The sequence below is a fragment of the Syngnathus floridae genome, chromosome 1, assembly GCF_059516105.1.
Source record: "Syngnathus floridae isolate MCC-2025c chromosome 1, RoL_Sflo_1.0, whole genome shotgun sequence".
NCBI classification, from domain to species: Eukaryota; Metazoa; Chordata; class Actinopteri; order Syngnathiformes; family Syngnathidae; genus Syngnathus; species Syngnathus floridae.
In genome coordinates, this window is record NC_142413.1 from 19,818,007 (window position 1) to 19,833,863 (window position 15,857).

Sequence of the window (15,857 nt, forward strand, 5' to 3'; positions counted from 1 at the left end):
AATTATGATTCGAAACCTTGACCCCATTTAAAAACCTACTTTGAAACCCTAATACTTGTTGGACCCCTAATTTGAAACCCTAACCCTACCTAAAAGCCCTACTTTGAGTTCTTACCTCTTGTTCAAAAAACACTCAAAAATGTAACTAGTTCAAAACACCATTTTGAAAATCTGACCCTAATTTAAAACCTTACATTGAACCCCTAACCGTGGTTTGAATCAATTTAAAATCTTTTGATGCCACACTTTAGAACCTTAACCCTTTTTGAAACCTAACTTTGAGATGCTACTTTTACGCTAGTTGTAAGACCTTATTTTGGGATCCAAATGCTACTCAAAATCATACTAAAGTTTCAAACCCTAATTTGAAATACATCAATCCATGCATCAAATAATTAGCACTTGGTCAGGTTGCGTAGCAATTTGCCTCAAAAAGTGACTTTATTGGAAACCTCAACATAAATTACTGTTATACTGTATGCAACTGTTCATACATTACAGCAATTTAAAACAAAAAAAGAACACGCGTTTTCCTCAAATATTTGACATAGTCCAAACATGGTAGCATGCATTATACCGGCCGACATAAAAACAAAAGCAAAGAAAATGATAAATGACGGCTGCCTTTTAAGAAAGCGTTTAAAATGCCCCAGGCCCCATTTAGTGTGACAAGTACGCCTCCGGCCAAAACTCAGCTCAGGAAATAATTAACAGCGGTCGGTCGACATTCATCTCACAAGTGGCGTAAAAGATGCATCAAAGCAACGATTCCAGGCGGACAACGCCCCCCTCAGATCCTCCCCAGCATGCGAGCAATCCACCAGTTGCACGGCATCACCACCTGGCAGACAACGTGGCCTCCCCGATAGTAGTATGGCCACGGGTTGAAGCCACCGAGGGGCACGTGGTAGCGGCGGCAGAAGCGGTGGCCGCGGTGACAGTACTGGCAGCAATAACCGCGCTCATCCAGGCGGTTGTCCAGCTCCAGACCCACGGCTCTCTGTTGAGTGATGGACATGGGTTTGAGTCTCTATCACCAATATCCAGAACTTTCTTTTTTATATACATACAGAAAGCGAGAGTAGTGAGAAGTAACAAAGTACAAGTATTTTGTCATTGTACTTTACTCATTCATTGCCAGCATGTTTACAGCATTTTGACATTTTAGTAGATTCTCTTTTACCCCAATAAAAAGGTTCCACCATTTTCTGTTCTTTAGTAATCAGCAGTAGCTGCAAGCAGCAGGCCAACAACAGCGTGTTGGTTCTGTCCTGTGACTGAAGATTTGGTTGGCTAAATCATGACTACTTGTGCTTTTGCTAGAGACATCAGCATGACCAGCTGACTCCTGTTGCCTTGCTAGTAACTGGTGACACCACTTTAATGGATTAAGCCATTTCCAGTCATTTCTATAAGGAAATTGCATTGAGATACAAATGATTTGAGATGTGGTGGTCATGAAATCAGTTAAATTCGTAAGTCCGGTTACCACGCATGGTCACAGTTTGTTTGTTGCATCACGCATGTGTCTGTCCCCTCACACATAATATGCCAGTGTTAACACTCGGTAACCTTACAGCAGGCTATTATGCTATTATGCTATATAAGGTTATGACAGCGGCTCCTCAAGGTGTGAATGCGCATCTGGTGAACTTAGGCCGGTCATATGTCAGGCAGAATATATGTAAAGATCAGTGCAAAGAATCGATAGCCACGACGACACAAGAATGTGACATGTAGCGGCGAGCTCGAGTCGGATTAAATATCAGGGTAATAAAGTGTGATGCGATACCCTTGACCTTTCCGTCAGGGTCAGCGATGGCAGTGCTGCACACCCACACAAAAAGCATCATCGCCGACTTGTCCATTGCAGAGATCTTCAATCAAATGCACCAACGTGCCTTTAAGCAGCATCATTACACTATTTCATTCATCTCTGACCTCATAACTCCGCAGCAGCGTCAGCCCTGCCTCCCCTTACCGCATCCAAATGAGCACCCTCCCCCTGACCTTGACTTTAAGTATGTATCACATTCCTAAAGCAATTAGCAAGCTAATGATGGCCTAACAAGGATTCTTTCATTTGCTCTCGCTGGCTGCCTCTAAATTTATTGAGGGGCCAATTGGAGCCCAAACGAAAGGTAAATTAGGTAGATTTAATGACCCCTGGCGTTCGCTGTTGTGCCGGCTGCTTCACGCCCTGGAAGACTCGCAGAGCCTGCGCCTTTGATCAAGAGCAACGCCTAATGGGCTTCGGAGAAGTGCCACTTAACTCGACCGCCCTCGGTCCACGTTGCGCCACATTTCAATCTCTCTTAGTAAATGGCTCCTCTGAGACAATCAGGCCGTGTCGCTCTGAGCCAGCTTCAATTTCGAAAAAATCTGCCAGTGATTCTTTGGGAAGAGTCGGCACGAGTCAAGCTGCAGCAACGCAACACATTCACTAGTGGGGAAGGAGAACACGCAGAGGTGGACACAAAAGTGAGTCTCATGCCGGTAAACTGTTGCTTGAGTCCTTGGATTGCCACAACAAGATCATACAAACACAAAAAAGATTCTTAACACGAATACTTAAACCCTAAATATCAGAACTGTGAAAAGAGAACATAAAAAAATTAAATTCAATGAGATATAAAAACTGTAGTATCTGTGTTTGATCTTTAGGAGGCATGGCCAAGTGAGTGACGTCAGGACCCAGTTTGTGTGTGAGCGCAATCACCTTTTTCATGAGGCTCTCATGCCGCTGGACCGTAAATTTCAAGTTTAACAACTTAACTGTCACACAACCACCAGTAGATGCCAGCACTACCTCGATTGTAAAAAAACAGAAAAAGGCAGAATCAAACTTTTTTTGTTGCTGATTGAACAAAAGAGTCTGTTGTTTCATTTGGTAGTTTTAGTGTAGAAAATTTTAACACAATATCCTGTGGGTTGAGAAAAAAAATCTATACTTTAGAAAGGTTTGTAAATATAAGTTTGCATAGAAATTACAAACGAACAATGTAATAAAAATACAAAAGATTTTTACAACATGAACTTAAAAATCTACCTTTTGCATGCGAACTTATCTATTAATTTTTTTAATGCAACATCAAAACACATTTTTTTTTAAACAAAGGGATTACTCTGTTGATATAGCTTAAACTGCATATCTCGCGATTAGCATGTCACCCTCGCAGCCAAGTAGACACTTTGACATATAGTACTCGACAGGCAGCCTGCCGTAGACATGTTTTTAAGTTTGTACTTTGTACTTTTTGACATTGGCTAATTTTGGTCCGTCACAATTAAAAGTCGATACACATTCGAGGTTAGCTGGTGGACATAATGTCAGTCAGATGTACACAAATGTGATTTTAGTAATTGATGGTATTTTCTCATGACCAATACTTGGAGACTCCTGATGTGAGTTCTGATAAATCGAGTAATACTACAAACTTGGGAGCCCTAAAGCACATAGAAATGCTGCGACGGATGATATCTTGTTTAAGCGCGTTTGATTTATCATCACGACACGCAGAGGCAGGTTTCTCATGATTTATTGTTTAAGTCAAGTTTGAGGGTCATCAACTGGCTGTCAACAATCCGTTATAGAAACAACAGCAAACCCGTCAATGGAGCAATGATTATCTTATCTGCTTCACACACAACGAATTGGGACATTGCTTGAGAAAACCAGAGAAAATGTTTTATTCAAATGATGGTGCACCGTAAAACAAATCAAACAAACAGCCAAAAGGCAGCATTGTACCTTAAAAGCAATTAATCAGAGCTAGCCTCTTAAAACGGGTGGCACATATTAATCACTGCGGCTTTGAGTCGCCTCCTCTAGTGGGAACGCTGCGCTGATAAGAATGGCTCACCTTGGGAAATCTGAGGCAGTCCTCCCAAATAAGCAGCGTTAATGAAGACTAAGAACCATTAGTGTCCTTTGCTACGCGTGATTTCAGCCCGCATGCAAGTATGCACAATCAAACACCTCCCAAAAATGTCAGCCATTCAATGAGGGAAAAGTCTTCCCTTCGGGCTTTTGAAAAGTTTTGTGCAGATACTCATTGCAAAATTGAATGAAAACACAGTGGCAGCAGATGATCAAAGTCCACTAAAAACTTTTAGTTATGTCAACTAATCAAAACATTTAGACTTAGTGAAGAAAAAGTGTAGCTGTAGGCCAGTATGAACAGCCGCATGAGATCGTGGGGATCATTGCTATTTATAGCACAAAGGTCAGAGCACTCTATGGGTCACTAATTTTCCCTGTGCTGGGAAAAAAATGAAATATAGATTTTGATTATAAATAGTAAACGGAGCACTTCATCATTAGTACTGTCTACAACACTGCAATCTTGACTTGGCTTTACCATGATTGTGGTTCTGAGTAGAGTCTGATGGCCCACAATTTAATCTGAGATGGTGTGAATTTGAAAGAAGAAGGAGGACTTGAAAAGAAACGCCAGGTCAACAATGAAGAAGAAGAGGAACGGATAGGAATAAATAGAACTTTGGAAATACTTTCCAGTGTATTAGATCACACCCCCAGGTGCCTGTACATAATTCCCTTGACTTTGGCTGATAACACAATGTTAAACATGCTTACCACAATGTGGCATCTGTAGAGCTGACGTTTAAGGCAATATTTCAAATGACTGCTCGATGCAGTGTGGAGCATTCCAGAGCAAAAGCTGGAAAATGTTTCAAAATTACTAAAAATGATGTAATGTCCACTGACAAGGAGAGACACATTTAGTTATATTTTTGTTACATTTTTGGTGTGAATTTGTTCTACACAGGCAAAACACAACTGACATCTACTCATTAGTGAATGTTGCAGGCCTTAATACACATTTGGACTATATAGGAGTTTCTAATATATTTTAAACATTTCTCATTATGTATTTGTGTCAGAAAATATTTCATATAATTACAAAATGAAATGTTCAACTCTCGACACCTCACACTTGCTGCAGGTGGGTTAATAAAGGGCTCTTGTCACTATATGATGAAATACGGTATTCCTTAACTTTTTCCCCCAACTAAATTCTTGAAAGCGCATATTATTCTCACAAACTAAAGTCTAGGAGTATTGAGAAGTGTTTCTGGGGCGGTCCTGATAAATGTGACCATTATCGGAAGTCTCATTTCTGCCCATGTGTCGCACTGCACCGAGGAGACAGCGCCTCTGCTTTAGTGGCCGTTCACGTGTAAGTGATAAATGTGGTGTGTCGCATGTGTGTAGTTAGTTCTGAGTGTGCGTTCCTTTATGTTGCTGCCTAAAATATTTTTCTCCCACCGTCACGGATAATTAATCCTGCGCCGCTGAGTGGTTTGGATGCAAAATATGCCGTCCGTCTTTCCCTCTTCATGTTGTACACTTTGATAATTAAAGCATTGGTATTAAATGTAACTTATTTGCACAGTCGCGAGTGACCTTGAACTCGCTCTTCATGTGGTGCGTTGCTCTGCCAAGTGAGAGAAGACACCAAGAGAGGCAAAATTTTCTGCCTTGGAACGGCTGGATGTTTCACTCAATTAATGGAGGGACATTAAGGGAGTCTTCAATGAACTGGCCTTACTTAAACAGATATATAGAGCAACTGCTGTGCCCTCTGGTGCACAGAGTCAGTTTTAACATCAATTAGTGAGCAATTTATATGCGGACAAAGTGGAGGCAGAGCCGCGGCTAATTGAAGTGACTTGACTGTAACTGGAGGCGGATTCCTCGGATGTCACGGCGCACTTACGTAGTCGTTCACGGGAGGGTTGTACTCCACCTCACGGGCGGAACGATGACCTTTCACCTCTGTGTCAGGCGCGTCCACATGCTCTACCTCCTCTTCCTCCAGCTCCAAATCTGAATGAAAAACATGACTAAAATGCCCGTGCAGTCGCACAACTGTTTTGAATCGGGCGTGTTAGAGGAGGGAAACTTTTAAAACAGGCAAGACAGTGGATCTCGAGGACCGGAGTTGCCTACGTCGCCTTAATACTGAACGACTGTTGCTTTAAAATCTGAAATGTGAAAGGGCTTTCGTCAAGTTAAAAGGAGAATGTCAATCAAATCAGTCAATACATACTTTGACTGCCATGTGTAGTCTACTCAATTCTGCACTGGATGGAGCCTATTTTCATAACTATCCGCACGGCTTTGGGCACTACGTACACACTCTCATATCCATGTGTAGTATAGTGGGTTAGAAGCCCACCCCCGTCTCCCACCGCCCTTTCCCGATTCCTCACCGCTCAGGGGAGAGGGATTGATCCAATGGATGGGCAGCTCCTGGCAGAATTCCCAGATCTTGGACTGGAAAAGGAACGCCGGGTCAGCGACGGGCTTCTCGGCAGGGACCCACACTCGGGAGTCCTCCATTTTGGTATCCGAGGCATCCACCTGCTCGCACACAGACCCACACACACTTAGTAAGCCAAACAGCAGCCTCATCATCCTCATTGTTTTAATCTATCATCTCTATGAGACAAGGGTGCCGACTTCCTGACTCCTGTTGCCTGACCCCCTCCTGATCCTCCTCCTTTTCCTCCATCAAGCCTGCAGCATGCTCTTTCTAAGACACATAATTGAAATTCACAGACAGTGATGATTTGACTTTCAAATGACTTTGCAAGTGATCTTCATTACTGCGCGTGTGGCGGCAGTATCGTTTAATGTGACAGACACAATAAAGCCTCGTATTCTCCTCCTCCTCCTCATCTTCTCCTCCCTGCTCTGCCACGATGCATCGCTTGCCTTCCAAGCACTATCAGTGAGCTTAATTTGTTGATACTGTAGTTCATGAGCTGTAAAGTAAACTATTATTGCTTAATGATCGCAACTACATGTCAGTGTTGTCTAATAGAGACATATGACAGGCAATGGGTGATGCTCTCTCTGCTAATACCGTACACATATTTATTTTCATGTATACGTAAATAAACACACAGACTTCCAAGTCTCTCTTTAATTAGCCAGCCAGAAGAACAGTTCACTTGACAAATGTTTCTACAAGGTGATTTTCCCTCAGTTTAAAACTTAATTGCACATTAGTTAAACTTGGAACCTGGGGCTATCGTTGGAGCAGGACTCATTAATATCGGACTGTGTGCCTTGTATCCCCCTTTGCCCCTGTCACTCCTTGTTAAAAATAGGCCAGCTTGAGACCTTCTGTTAGCAAAAAGCTCTGAATGTCACATATCTGGGAATTGACGGTATTTGTTTTCACAGCCAAGTAGGTGGTAGTGTTGATGGAATCTATACTAAGAGACAAAGTGGTTATATTTTGAAGGAAAAACAAAGTCATCATTTCAGTCAAAACGTTTCTTCTCACATTGTGTCCTGTCATGTGTCCCCTCATGCCCATGGACATTTTAAAGGGCTTTATTTCCCTTTAGATCCTGTGCAGCATGTAGAATATTGCTCCATGGAGGGTTAGAGCTGTCAAAATTAAATGATTAATCGACGAGTAATCAATTATCAAATTAATCGAGTATATTTTAATAAACAAGTCATTGTTCAGAGCCATTTGTACCTTGGAATGGTCCTAATCATCTAATGTCAGCTGCTCAACAGCAATTGTTCATTATGTTTTGTATTATTTCGTGAAAACCAACAGATTATCTTTTACGTTTAATCAAAACAAGACATTTGCAAATGTCTTCTTTTACTACAGAAAGTAACATTGTCTCTTGTGTGATATGGAATAATTGTTATTTATTTGTTTTTGATTACTAAACAATACAAACTAAGCAGTAAATGGGCAAAATGTTTTTTTCATAATTTTTTGTGTAAAATAAAATGTATCCAATTAATCGATGGAATAATTGATTCTAAGAATATTAAATAGTGACATCCCTAGTTAGGGTGGCACCTGATGTTGATAATTTCGCACAGCTCTGGGAGTTGTCACATCCAACTTTAGCCTTGGCCATTCAAAGCCATTACTTTTTCTATAAAGCGCTTTATTCCAGCAACAGTTGTGAAAGCACTATATAAGTAAAGACGTATTGTACAATATTGTATTGTCAATGAAAATAGTGCCCAAAGTCTTAAATGAATGTGTATCTTTTGTGGGATGCGGCAGGAAGTCTGGGTACTAGAAGAAACCTGCACAAGCATGGGGCGAACATGCAAGGCTGAAAGGAAGGTAGTGCTTTGATGCAGATGTGATAACTACTAGAAAATCGAGTAACTAGATCACTGTGCTTCCCCAGTGTTGTGACTGGGCTAAAAATGCGCAAGTACTGGATGTGTGTTGAGTTATGGGAGTAATTTGTTTGACTCACACACATGCTGGCAAGTGTACCCCTCCTTGCACAACTCTCCCTGGCATTAAGTCGGTCAGCTTTCAGAAATTAAAGTCAAAGATGAGGCGCCCTCGCTGCCCACTCTAATTGGACCTTTCAAACACTCAAGCTGAGTATAAAGTAAATGGAGGTCATGACACATGGCTCACAACATGACTTGGTTTTCACAGCTGAGAAATGACAGCAATAACTTGTAAGGAAGAGATGCGGGTTGGGCGGCACACGGGAGGAAGGTGTGCTACAAAGGTCAGCCTTTTAGCATGGGGCAGGGATTTCGAAATACCAGTTGACAGGAAGAAAGACAACATGATTACAATCTTTGGTCTATACCAGACATGGGCAAACCATGGCCCGCGGACCACATCCGGCCCACGGGGCCGTTTAATCCGGCCCACCAAACCTGAATAAATTGTATTATTAAACATTGTTTTTGGTCATTTTTCCTGCAATGACTGCGTTTCCCCCAGTAGATGGGGAAACCTATTAAAGGCCAAAACCTTTTATGCAAGGACCTTTACATGTCATTTATATTACTTCACACAAACACTACATCCATCTGCTCCTATTTTGCCCCCCCGGTCAAAATTTAGAACCCTATTCGGCCCGCAAGTCAAAGTTTGCCCACCCCTGGTCTATACACACCTCTTCAAGGCCCTTCCATTGACTATTGACTAATCAGGTGGTGTTAGGACACAAAGAACTGCTTTTTCTAATCAACTATCTTTGAAATAATCATTTGTGTTATGTATACTCCCCGTGTATGTATGACATTCCGCCTCCAGTGCTGTTGACTTAATTACACAGCGCTTGTACTGTAGTTAATGAATTTACCCTCGCCTTGTATCAGGAGCCAACTGGGAAAACACTGGCCATGACACACTGTTTAAAGTGTTACTATGTTTAACAGAGATCAACAAATGTTTTATCATGGCACCCAGGAGCTTTATTACACACACACACACACACACACACACACACACACACACACATCCTTGTTAACCTCCCTCTGCAGGACCCAAAGTACTTTACTGAGTAGTGGGGTCCACCCTTTCTAGTGGTCCAAGAACTATGAAAAAAATCAGGCAAGTCCCAAAAAAAATCTTGATATTAAAAATCACTTTCAATGAACACAATTCGAAACTTTTTTTTTCATGTCAGTTTTTCAGTCACATGAGGGGCCTGTTTCTAACATTCCGGCTTTGCGGGGTCCACATTTACACACATAAGATTTTTAGTCAGTTATGGGGCTCGCTTTTAATATTTCAACCTTAAGAGGTCCACCTATACACACATTATTTTTTTAGCCAGTTATAGAGCTTGCTGTTAAGATTTAAGACTTGTTAGGTCTGCCTTTATAAAGAGGATCTATCAAGTTCAACCCCAACCCTAATCTAACCCAAACATGCATTTGTGTGGACTTGATCATTTCAGAAAACCTACAAATTTTGTTAGTGTGAATACTTTCATCTGGCTAAATATACTAGATATACATTGAAATGTGCATTCTAAAATACATTCTAAAGTCTTTATTCAGATTCTGGTCCATTTTCCTTGGTCACAGTCTTAATATTCTTCAATTTGTTCAGTCATATTGGTACATTTTAAAATAATATTTAAATTCTGCATTTTAGCTAACTATAAAGTACACAGGATTTACAAGTAATAATTGTCTTGAGTCAAAATTTTAAATGGACACATTACAAATGTAGCCAATGAATAAAGGAACTTATTTAATCTAACATTTATGAACAGGAGAAGTGGAGCATAAAAAAAAAATCACAAACAAATAGTGAACAAATGGTGAAACAGAACCAGCCATGTGTTTCTATCTCTGTTAAGGGAAGCTGTTTCACTCATATTTTCTCCTCATGGTGGTTATTCTCTTTTTGACAAAGTACTTAACAGCTCAGTGTTTGTGGTTCTGCAGCAATGCATTTCTCGCAGTCAAGCTTACCAGGAACCTGATTTGTCAATATATACTTCCTTGAATGTTTATTTACTGCAGCACATTCCTCTGGGGTCCAGCTTCTTTTCACAACTTTTCTGTTACCTAAGGGCATAAGAAGAGCACTTTTTAGTTTACAATTTAATTAGAACAAAATTGCATAAAGAATACATTCACTTTATGTACAATTATCCGACAATATAATTTAAATGAGATATTTTATAACGTCAACTATCTTTGTCAACAGTGATGAGCCTACAATAGACATAAGTAAATCAGTTAATATCTGAGATATTAATCCGGTCATTTAAGTTGCTAGGTGGTCTTCAGTGTCAGCTGTTTTGATATTAACAAAATTAAAAATAGATGCACAAAAGGGTAACATTAGAATGGCCCCAGTTTTGGTGGTGGGGGAAAGAGGTCTCTCATTTTCTTGACTACTTTTAAGCAGTTTTGCATTTGATCAGAATGTCACTGCTGGTAGATGAAGCAATTCCTGGACCCTACAGAGGTTGCACAGGCAGTCAAACTCCACCATGGCAGCACATTGGGATGCACCATTTCTCTGACAAAACCATTAAGAACAGATACAAGTTGTTGCAAAATCAGGGAAAATAAAAAATAAAAATCTGTGAAAAACTTTTTTCAGACAGTGTTTTACATGTATGGGGAATTTGCTTTGATAACGTGCTACACATAGACAAACAAAGATGATAAAAGTAAATTTGGAAATATATAGTGTGTAAAAAATTAAATGTGTCATGTATACATTACCCCTATTTAAAAATAGATGTAAACAAACATCTCACATATAATCAAGGTTAGCAATGACCTGTAGCTCACATGAGAAAGGATGGGTCAATTTTCATTTTATAACAAAATTCAAAAGTTTAGACCTTACATGTCTAAGAAAAAAAGTCAAGTGGTGTTTAATATATCTTGCTTGGGTCATCTAAATCTTAGTAAGCAGCATATGTGAGGATAATTAGATACTGATACAGTAGTAACAATTGGGCAATTTAAAAGCAACTGTGATAAAGTTATATATTGAAAAGGATTACTCTCAACTCACCTCTCTTTTTGGCAGACTTTTCATTACTTGGGCCACGAGATGCGGAGGTACAAGAGGTCACTTCTATGACTTCTGGGATCAGCCCATCTGAAATGATGATTTTAAAGTACAGAAAAAATACATACAGTATAGCAATATTCTAAAACAAAAATTAACTGCACCTGTATAAGAATGCTTGGTCAAATTTAATATACTCTTGTTTTGAGCAGATTGATTTGCAGAGGTACAGAGCAGTCCTTTTGGGAATCATTGTCAGTATCATCACTGTCTGAGTAGTCCACTTTGAGAAACTCCTTTGATAATTGATAGCTCTATGGAGGGAATTAAAAGAAATGTGTTGTTAGTTTCTGCAAGCTACTCTTATATGCTGTATTAATATAAAGACTAGAATTTCTTTGCTCAAAATAATTAAAATTTCTGTCCAATATCTTAACTGGTAGATGACCGGTGCTGTACACATCCTCTGAAATATGCCAAAACCTTATATCACATTCAATGCACAGGAAATTTTACATATAAAACATGGAAAAGGCTCCAAAATTTACAACAAAGAAGCCACAAGAAACCATATTTCAGAAATCTGTTATGTGTGTGTGAATGATTGGCTTTGTTGGAATAACCATGACAACCTTAAATCCATACGGAGGGCCGCATAAGTAGCCATATTTAAGAAATCTATTACGTGTGTGTTTGAATGATTGGCTTGGTTGGACCCCCATGGACGCATGTTTCAACAATCCATCTATAAGTGTGTGTGCCACTGGTTCGTTTGGGCCCTATGAGGAGAACCACTAAAACCGTGTGATCCAATGGTTGGCTGAATGCTGTTTAAGGTACCTTCTGACTAAAGAACAGCTTTCCAAATAAAAGCTGTAAACTAAGAGAACAAGAAAAGGTCTACAAAGTTTATTTCTTACAACAAAGTTTAACTGAATGGTACCTGTTGGCTGGCATCTTGTTTGATGTTATCATCAGGGTCAGAGTCCTGCCAAGTTCTGGCTGGTTCAGGCAGCACACCATCAACAGGAGCCTGAGAGCCTGTCACCTGGAATTAAAACCACAAATAACTTACCAACATCATACAGACACCACAAATGACAGACTCAAGACCTGTAGAGTTAAATCATGTGAAGTTAGTCCCCAAAACCAAACAAGCTTTTCTAACTAAAGTGTTCCAGCCAGTACTGGATGTCTAATCAGGTCCTATGACAGCATCTTTATGGATGTAGTGGAGCATCATTAAGCATGACACTTCAGCCATTTAGCTGTTGAGGATGTGTGGAACTATAGCTGTAATATAATCAGCCTCCATAATGTCCATAACCAAAATATGATCTAAAAACATGAGACAACCTTCGATCCATACGGAGGGCCCCACAAGTAGCCATCAGAAATCTGTTATTATGTGTGTGTGAATGATTGGCTTGGTTGGAATAACCAAGACAACTTTAGATCCATACGGAGGGCCCCACAAGTAGCCATCAGAAATCTGTTATGTGTGTGTGAGAATGATTGGCTTGGTTGGACACCCATGGGCGCATGTTTCAACAATCCATCTATGGGTGTGTGTGCCACTGGTTCGTTTGGGCTCTATGAGGAGAACCACTAAAACCGTGTGATCCAATGGTTGCCTGAATGCTGTTTAAGGTACCTTCTGACTAAAGAACAGCTTTCCAACTAAAAGAACAAGAAAAGGTCTACGAAGTTTATTTCTTACAACAAAGTCTAACTGAATGTTACCTGTTGGCTGGCATCTTGTTTGATGTTATCATTAGGGTCAGAGTCCTGCCAAGTTCTGGCTGGTTCAGGCAGCGCACCGTCAACAGGAGCCTGAGAGCCTGTCACCTGGAATTAAAACCACAAATAACTTACCAACATCATACAGACACCACAAATGACAGACTGAAGACCTGTAGAGTTAAATCATGTGAAGTTAGTCCCCAAAACCAAACAAGCTTTTCTAACTAAAGTGTTCCAGTCAGTTCTGGATGTCTAATAAGGTCCTATAACAGCATCTTTATGGATGTAGTGGAGCATCCTTCAGCATGACACTTTAGCTGTTTAGCTGTTGAGGATGTGTGGAACTATAGCTGTAATATAATCAGCCTCCATAATGTCCATAACCAAAATATGATCTAAAAACATGAGACAACCTTCGATCCATACGGAGGGCCCCACAAGTAGCCATCAGAAATCTATTATGTGTGTGTGAATGATTGGCTTGGTTGGAATAACCAAGACAACTTTAGATCCATACGGAGGGCCCCACAAGTAGCCATCAGAAATCTGTTATGTGTGTGTGAATGATTGGCTTGGTTGGACACCCATGGGCGCATGTTTCAACAATCCATCTATGGGTGTGTGTGCCACTGGTTCGTTGGGGCTCTATGAGGAGAACCACTAAAACCGTGTGATCCAATGGTTGCCTGAATGCTGTTTAAGGTACCTTCTGACTAAAGAACAGCTTTCCAACTAAAAGAACAAGAAAAGGTCTACGAAGTTTATTTCTTACAACAAAGTCTAACTGAATGTTACCTGTTGGCTGGCATCTTGTTTGATGTTATCATTAGGGTCAGAGTCCTGCCAAGTTCTGGCTGGTTCAGGCAGCGCACCGTCAACAGGAGCCTGAGAGCCTGTCACCTGGAATTAAAACCACAAATAACTTACCAACATCATACAGACACCACAAATGACAGACTGAAGACCTGTAGAGTTAAATCATGTGAAGTTAGTCCCCAAAACCAAACAAGCTTTTCTAACTAAAGTGTTCCAGTCAGTTCTGGATGTCTAATAAGGTCCTATAACAGCATCTTTATGGATGTAGTGGAGCATCCTTCAGCATGACACTTTAGCTGTTTAGCTGTTGCGGATGTGTGGAACTATAGCTGTAATATAATCAGCCTCCATAATGTCCATAACCAAAATATGATCTAAAAACATGAGACAACCTTCGATCCATACGGAGGGCCCCACAAGTAGCCATCAGAAATCTATTATGTGTGTGTGAATGATTGGCTTGGTTGGAATAACCAAGACAACTTTAGATCCATACGGAGGGCCCCACAAGTAGCCATCAGAAATCTGTTATGTGTGTGTGAATGATTGGCTTGGTTGGACACCCATGGGCGCATGTTTCAACAATCCATCTATGGGTGTGTGTGCCACTGGTTCGTTTGGGCTCTATGAGGAGAACCACTAAAACCGTGTGATCCAATGGTTGCCTGAATGCTGTTTAAGGTACCTTCTGACTAAAGAACAGCTTTCCAACTAAAAGAACAAGAAAAGGTCTACGAAGTTTATTTCTTACAACAAAGTCTAACTGAATGTTACCTGTTGGCTGGCATCTTGTTTGATGTTATCATTAGGGTCAGAGTCCTGCCAAGTTCTGGCTGGTTCAGGCAGCGCACCGTCAACAGGAGCCTGAGAGCCTGTCACCTGGAATTAAAACCACAAATAACTTACCAACATCATACAGACACCACAAATGACAGACTGAAGACCTGTAGAGTTAAATCATGTGAAGTTAGTCCCCAAAACCAAACAAGCTTTTCTAACTAAAGTGTTCCAGTCAGTTCTGGATGTCTAATAAGGTCCTATAACAGCATCTTTATGGATGTAGTGGAGCATCCTTCAGCATGACACTTTAGCTGTTTAGCTGTTGCGGATGTGTGGAACTATAGCTGTAATATAATCAGCCTCCATAATGTCCATAACCAAAATATGATCTAAAAACATGAGACAACCTTCGATCCATACGGAGGGCCCCACAAGTAGCCATCAGAAATCTGTTATTATGTGTGTGTGAATGATTGGCTTGGTTGGAATAACCAAGACAACTTTAGATCCATACGGAGGGCCCCACATGTAGCCATCAGAAATCTGTTATGTGTGTGTGAATGATTGGCTTGGTTGGACACCCATGGGCGCATGTTTCAACAATCCATCTATGGGTGTGTGTGCCACTGGTTCGTTTGGGCTCTATGAGGAGAACCACTAAAACCGTGTGATCCAATGGTTGGCTGAATGCTGTTTAAGGTACCTTCTGACTAAAGAACAGCTTTCCAACTAAAAGCTGTAAACTAAGAGAACAAGAAAAGGTCTACAAAGTTTATTTCTTACAACAAAGTCTAACTGAATGTTACCTGTTGGCTGGCATCTTGTTTGATGTTATCATCAGGGTCAGAGTCCTGCCAAGTTCTGCCTGGTTCAGGCAGCGCACCGTCAACAGGAGCCTGAGAGCCTGTCACCTGGAATTAAAACCACAAATAACTTACCAACATCATACAGACACCACAAATGACAGACTCAAGACCTGTAGAGTTAAATCATGTGAAGTTAGTCCCCAAAACCAAACAAGCTTTTCTAACTAAAGTGTTCCAGTCAGTTCTGGATGTCTAATCAGGTCCTATAACAGCATCTTTATGGATGTAGTGGAGCATCCTTCAGCATGACACTTTAGCCGTTTAACTGTTGAGGATGTGTGGAACTATAGCTGTAATATAAATCAGCCTCCATAATGTCCATAATCAAAATATGATCTAAAAA

The 15,857-nt window shown here is 40.6% G+C and overlaps 1 protein-coding gene and 1 long non-coding RNA gene across 2 annotated transcripts in view; both read right to left on the bottom strand.

Annotated features, from left to right (window-relative positions):
* Positions 1 to 339: 339 nt before the first annotated feature.
* Positions 340 to 15,857, bottom strand: part of tnmd (tenomodulin) — a 61,369-nt gene continuing 45,851 nt past the window's right edge. The window contains exons 5-7 of the mRNA XM_088387813.1: positions 6,238 to 6,388; positions 5,742 to 5,851; positions 340 to 1,000 (exon numbers count right to left, since the gene is read on the bottom strand). Coding sequence (XP_088243939.1) covers positions 791 to 1,000; positions 5,742 to 5,851; positions 6,238 to 6,388 — 471 coding nt within the window. The 3' untranslated portion in view covers positions 340 to 790. The remainder of the gene's footprint in view (positions 1,001 to 5,741; positions 5,852 to 6,237; positions 6,389 to 15,857) is intronic.
* On the bottom strand, positions 10,353 to 12,360 carry LOC148404514 (uncharacterized). Its single transcript, XR_015860988.1, has 3 exons — positions 12,253 to 12,360; positions 11,474 to 11,623; positions 10,353 to 11,399 (listed from the first exon to the last, which is right to left on the bottom strand). It is a non-coding gene; the product is annotated as an uncharacterized LOC148404514 (long non-coding RNA).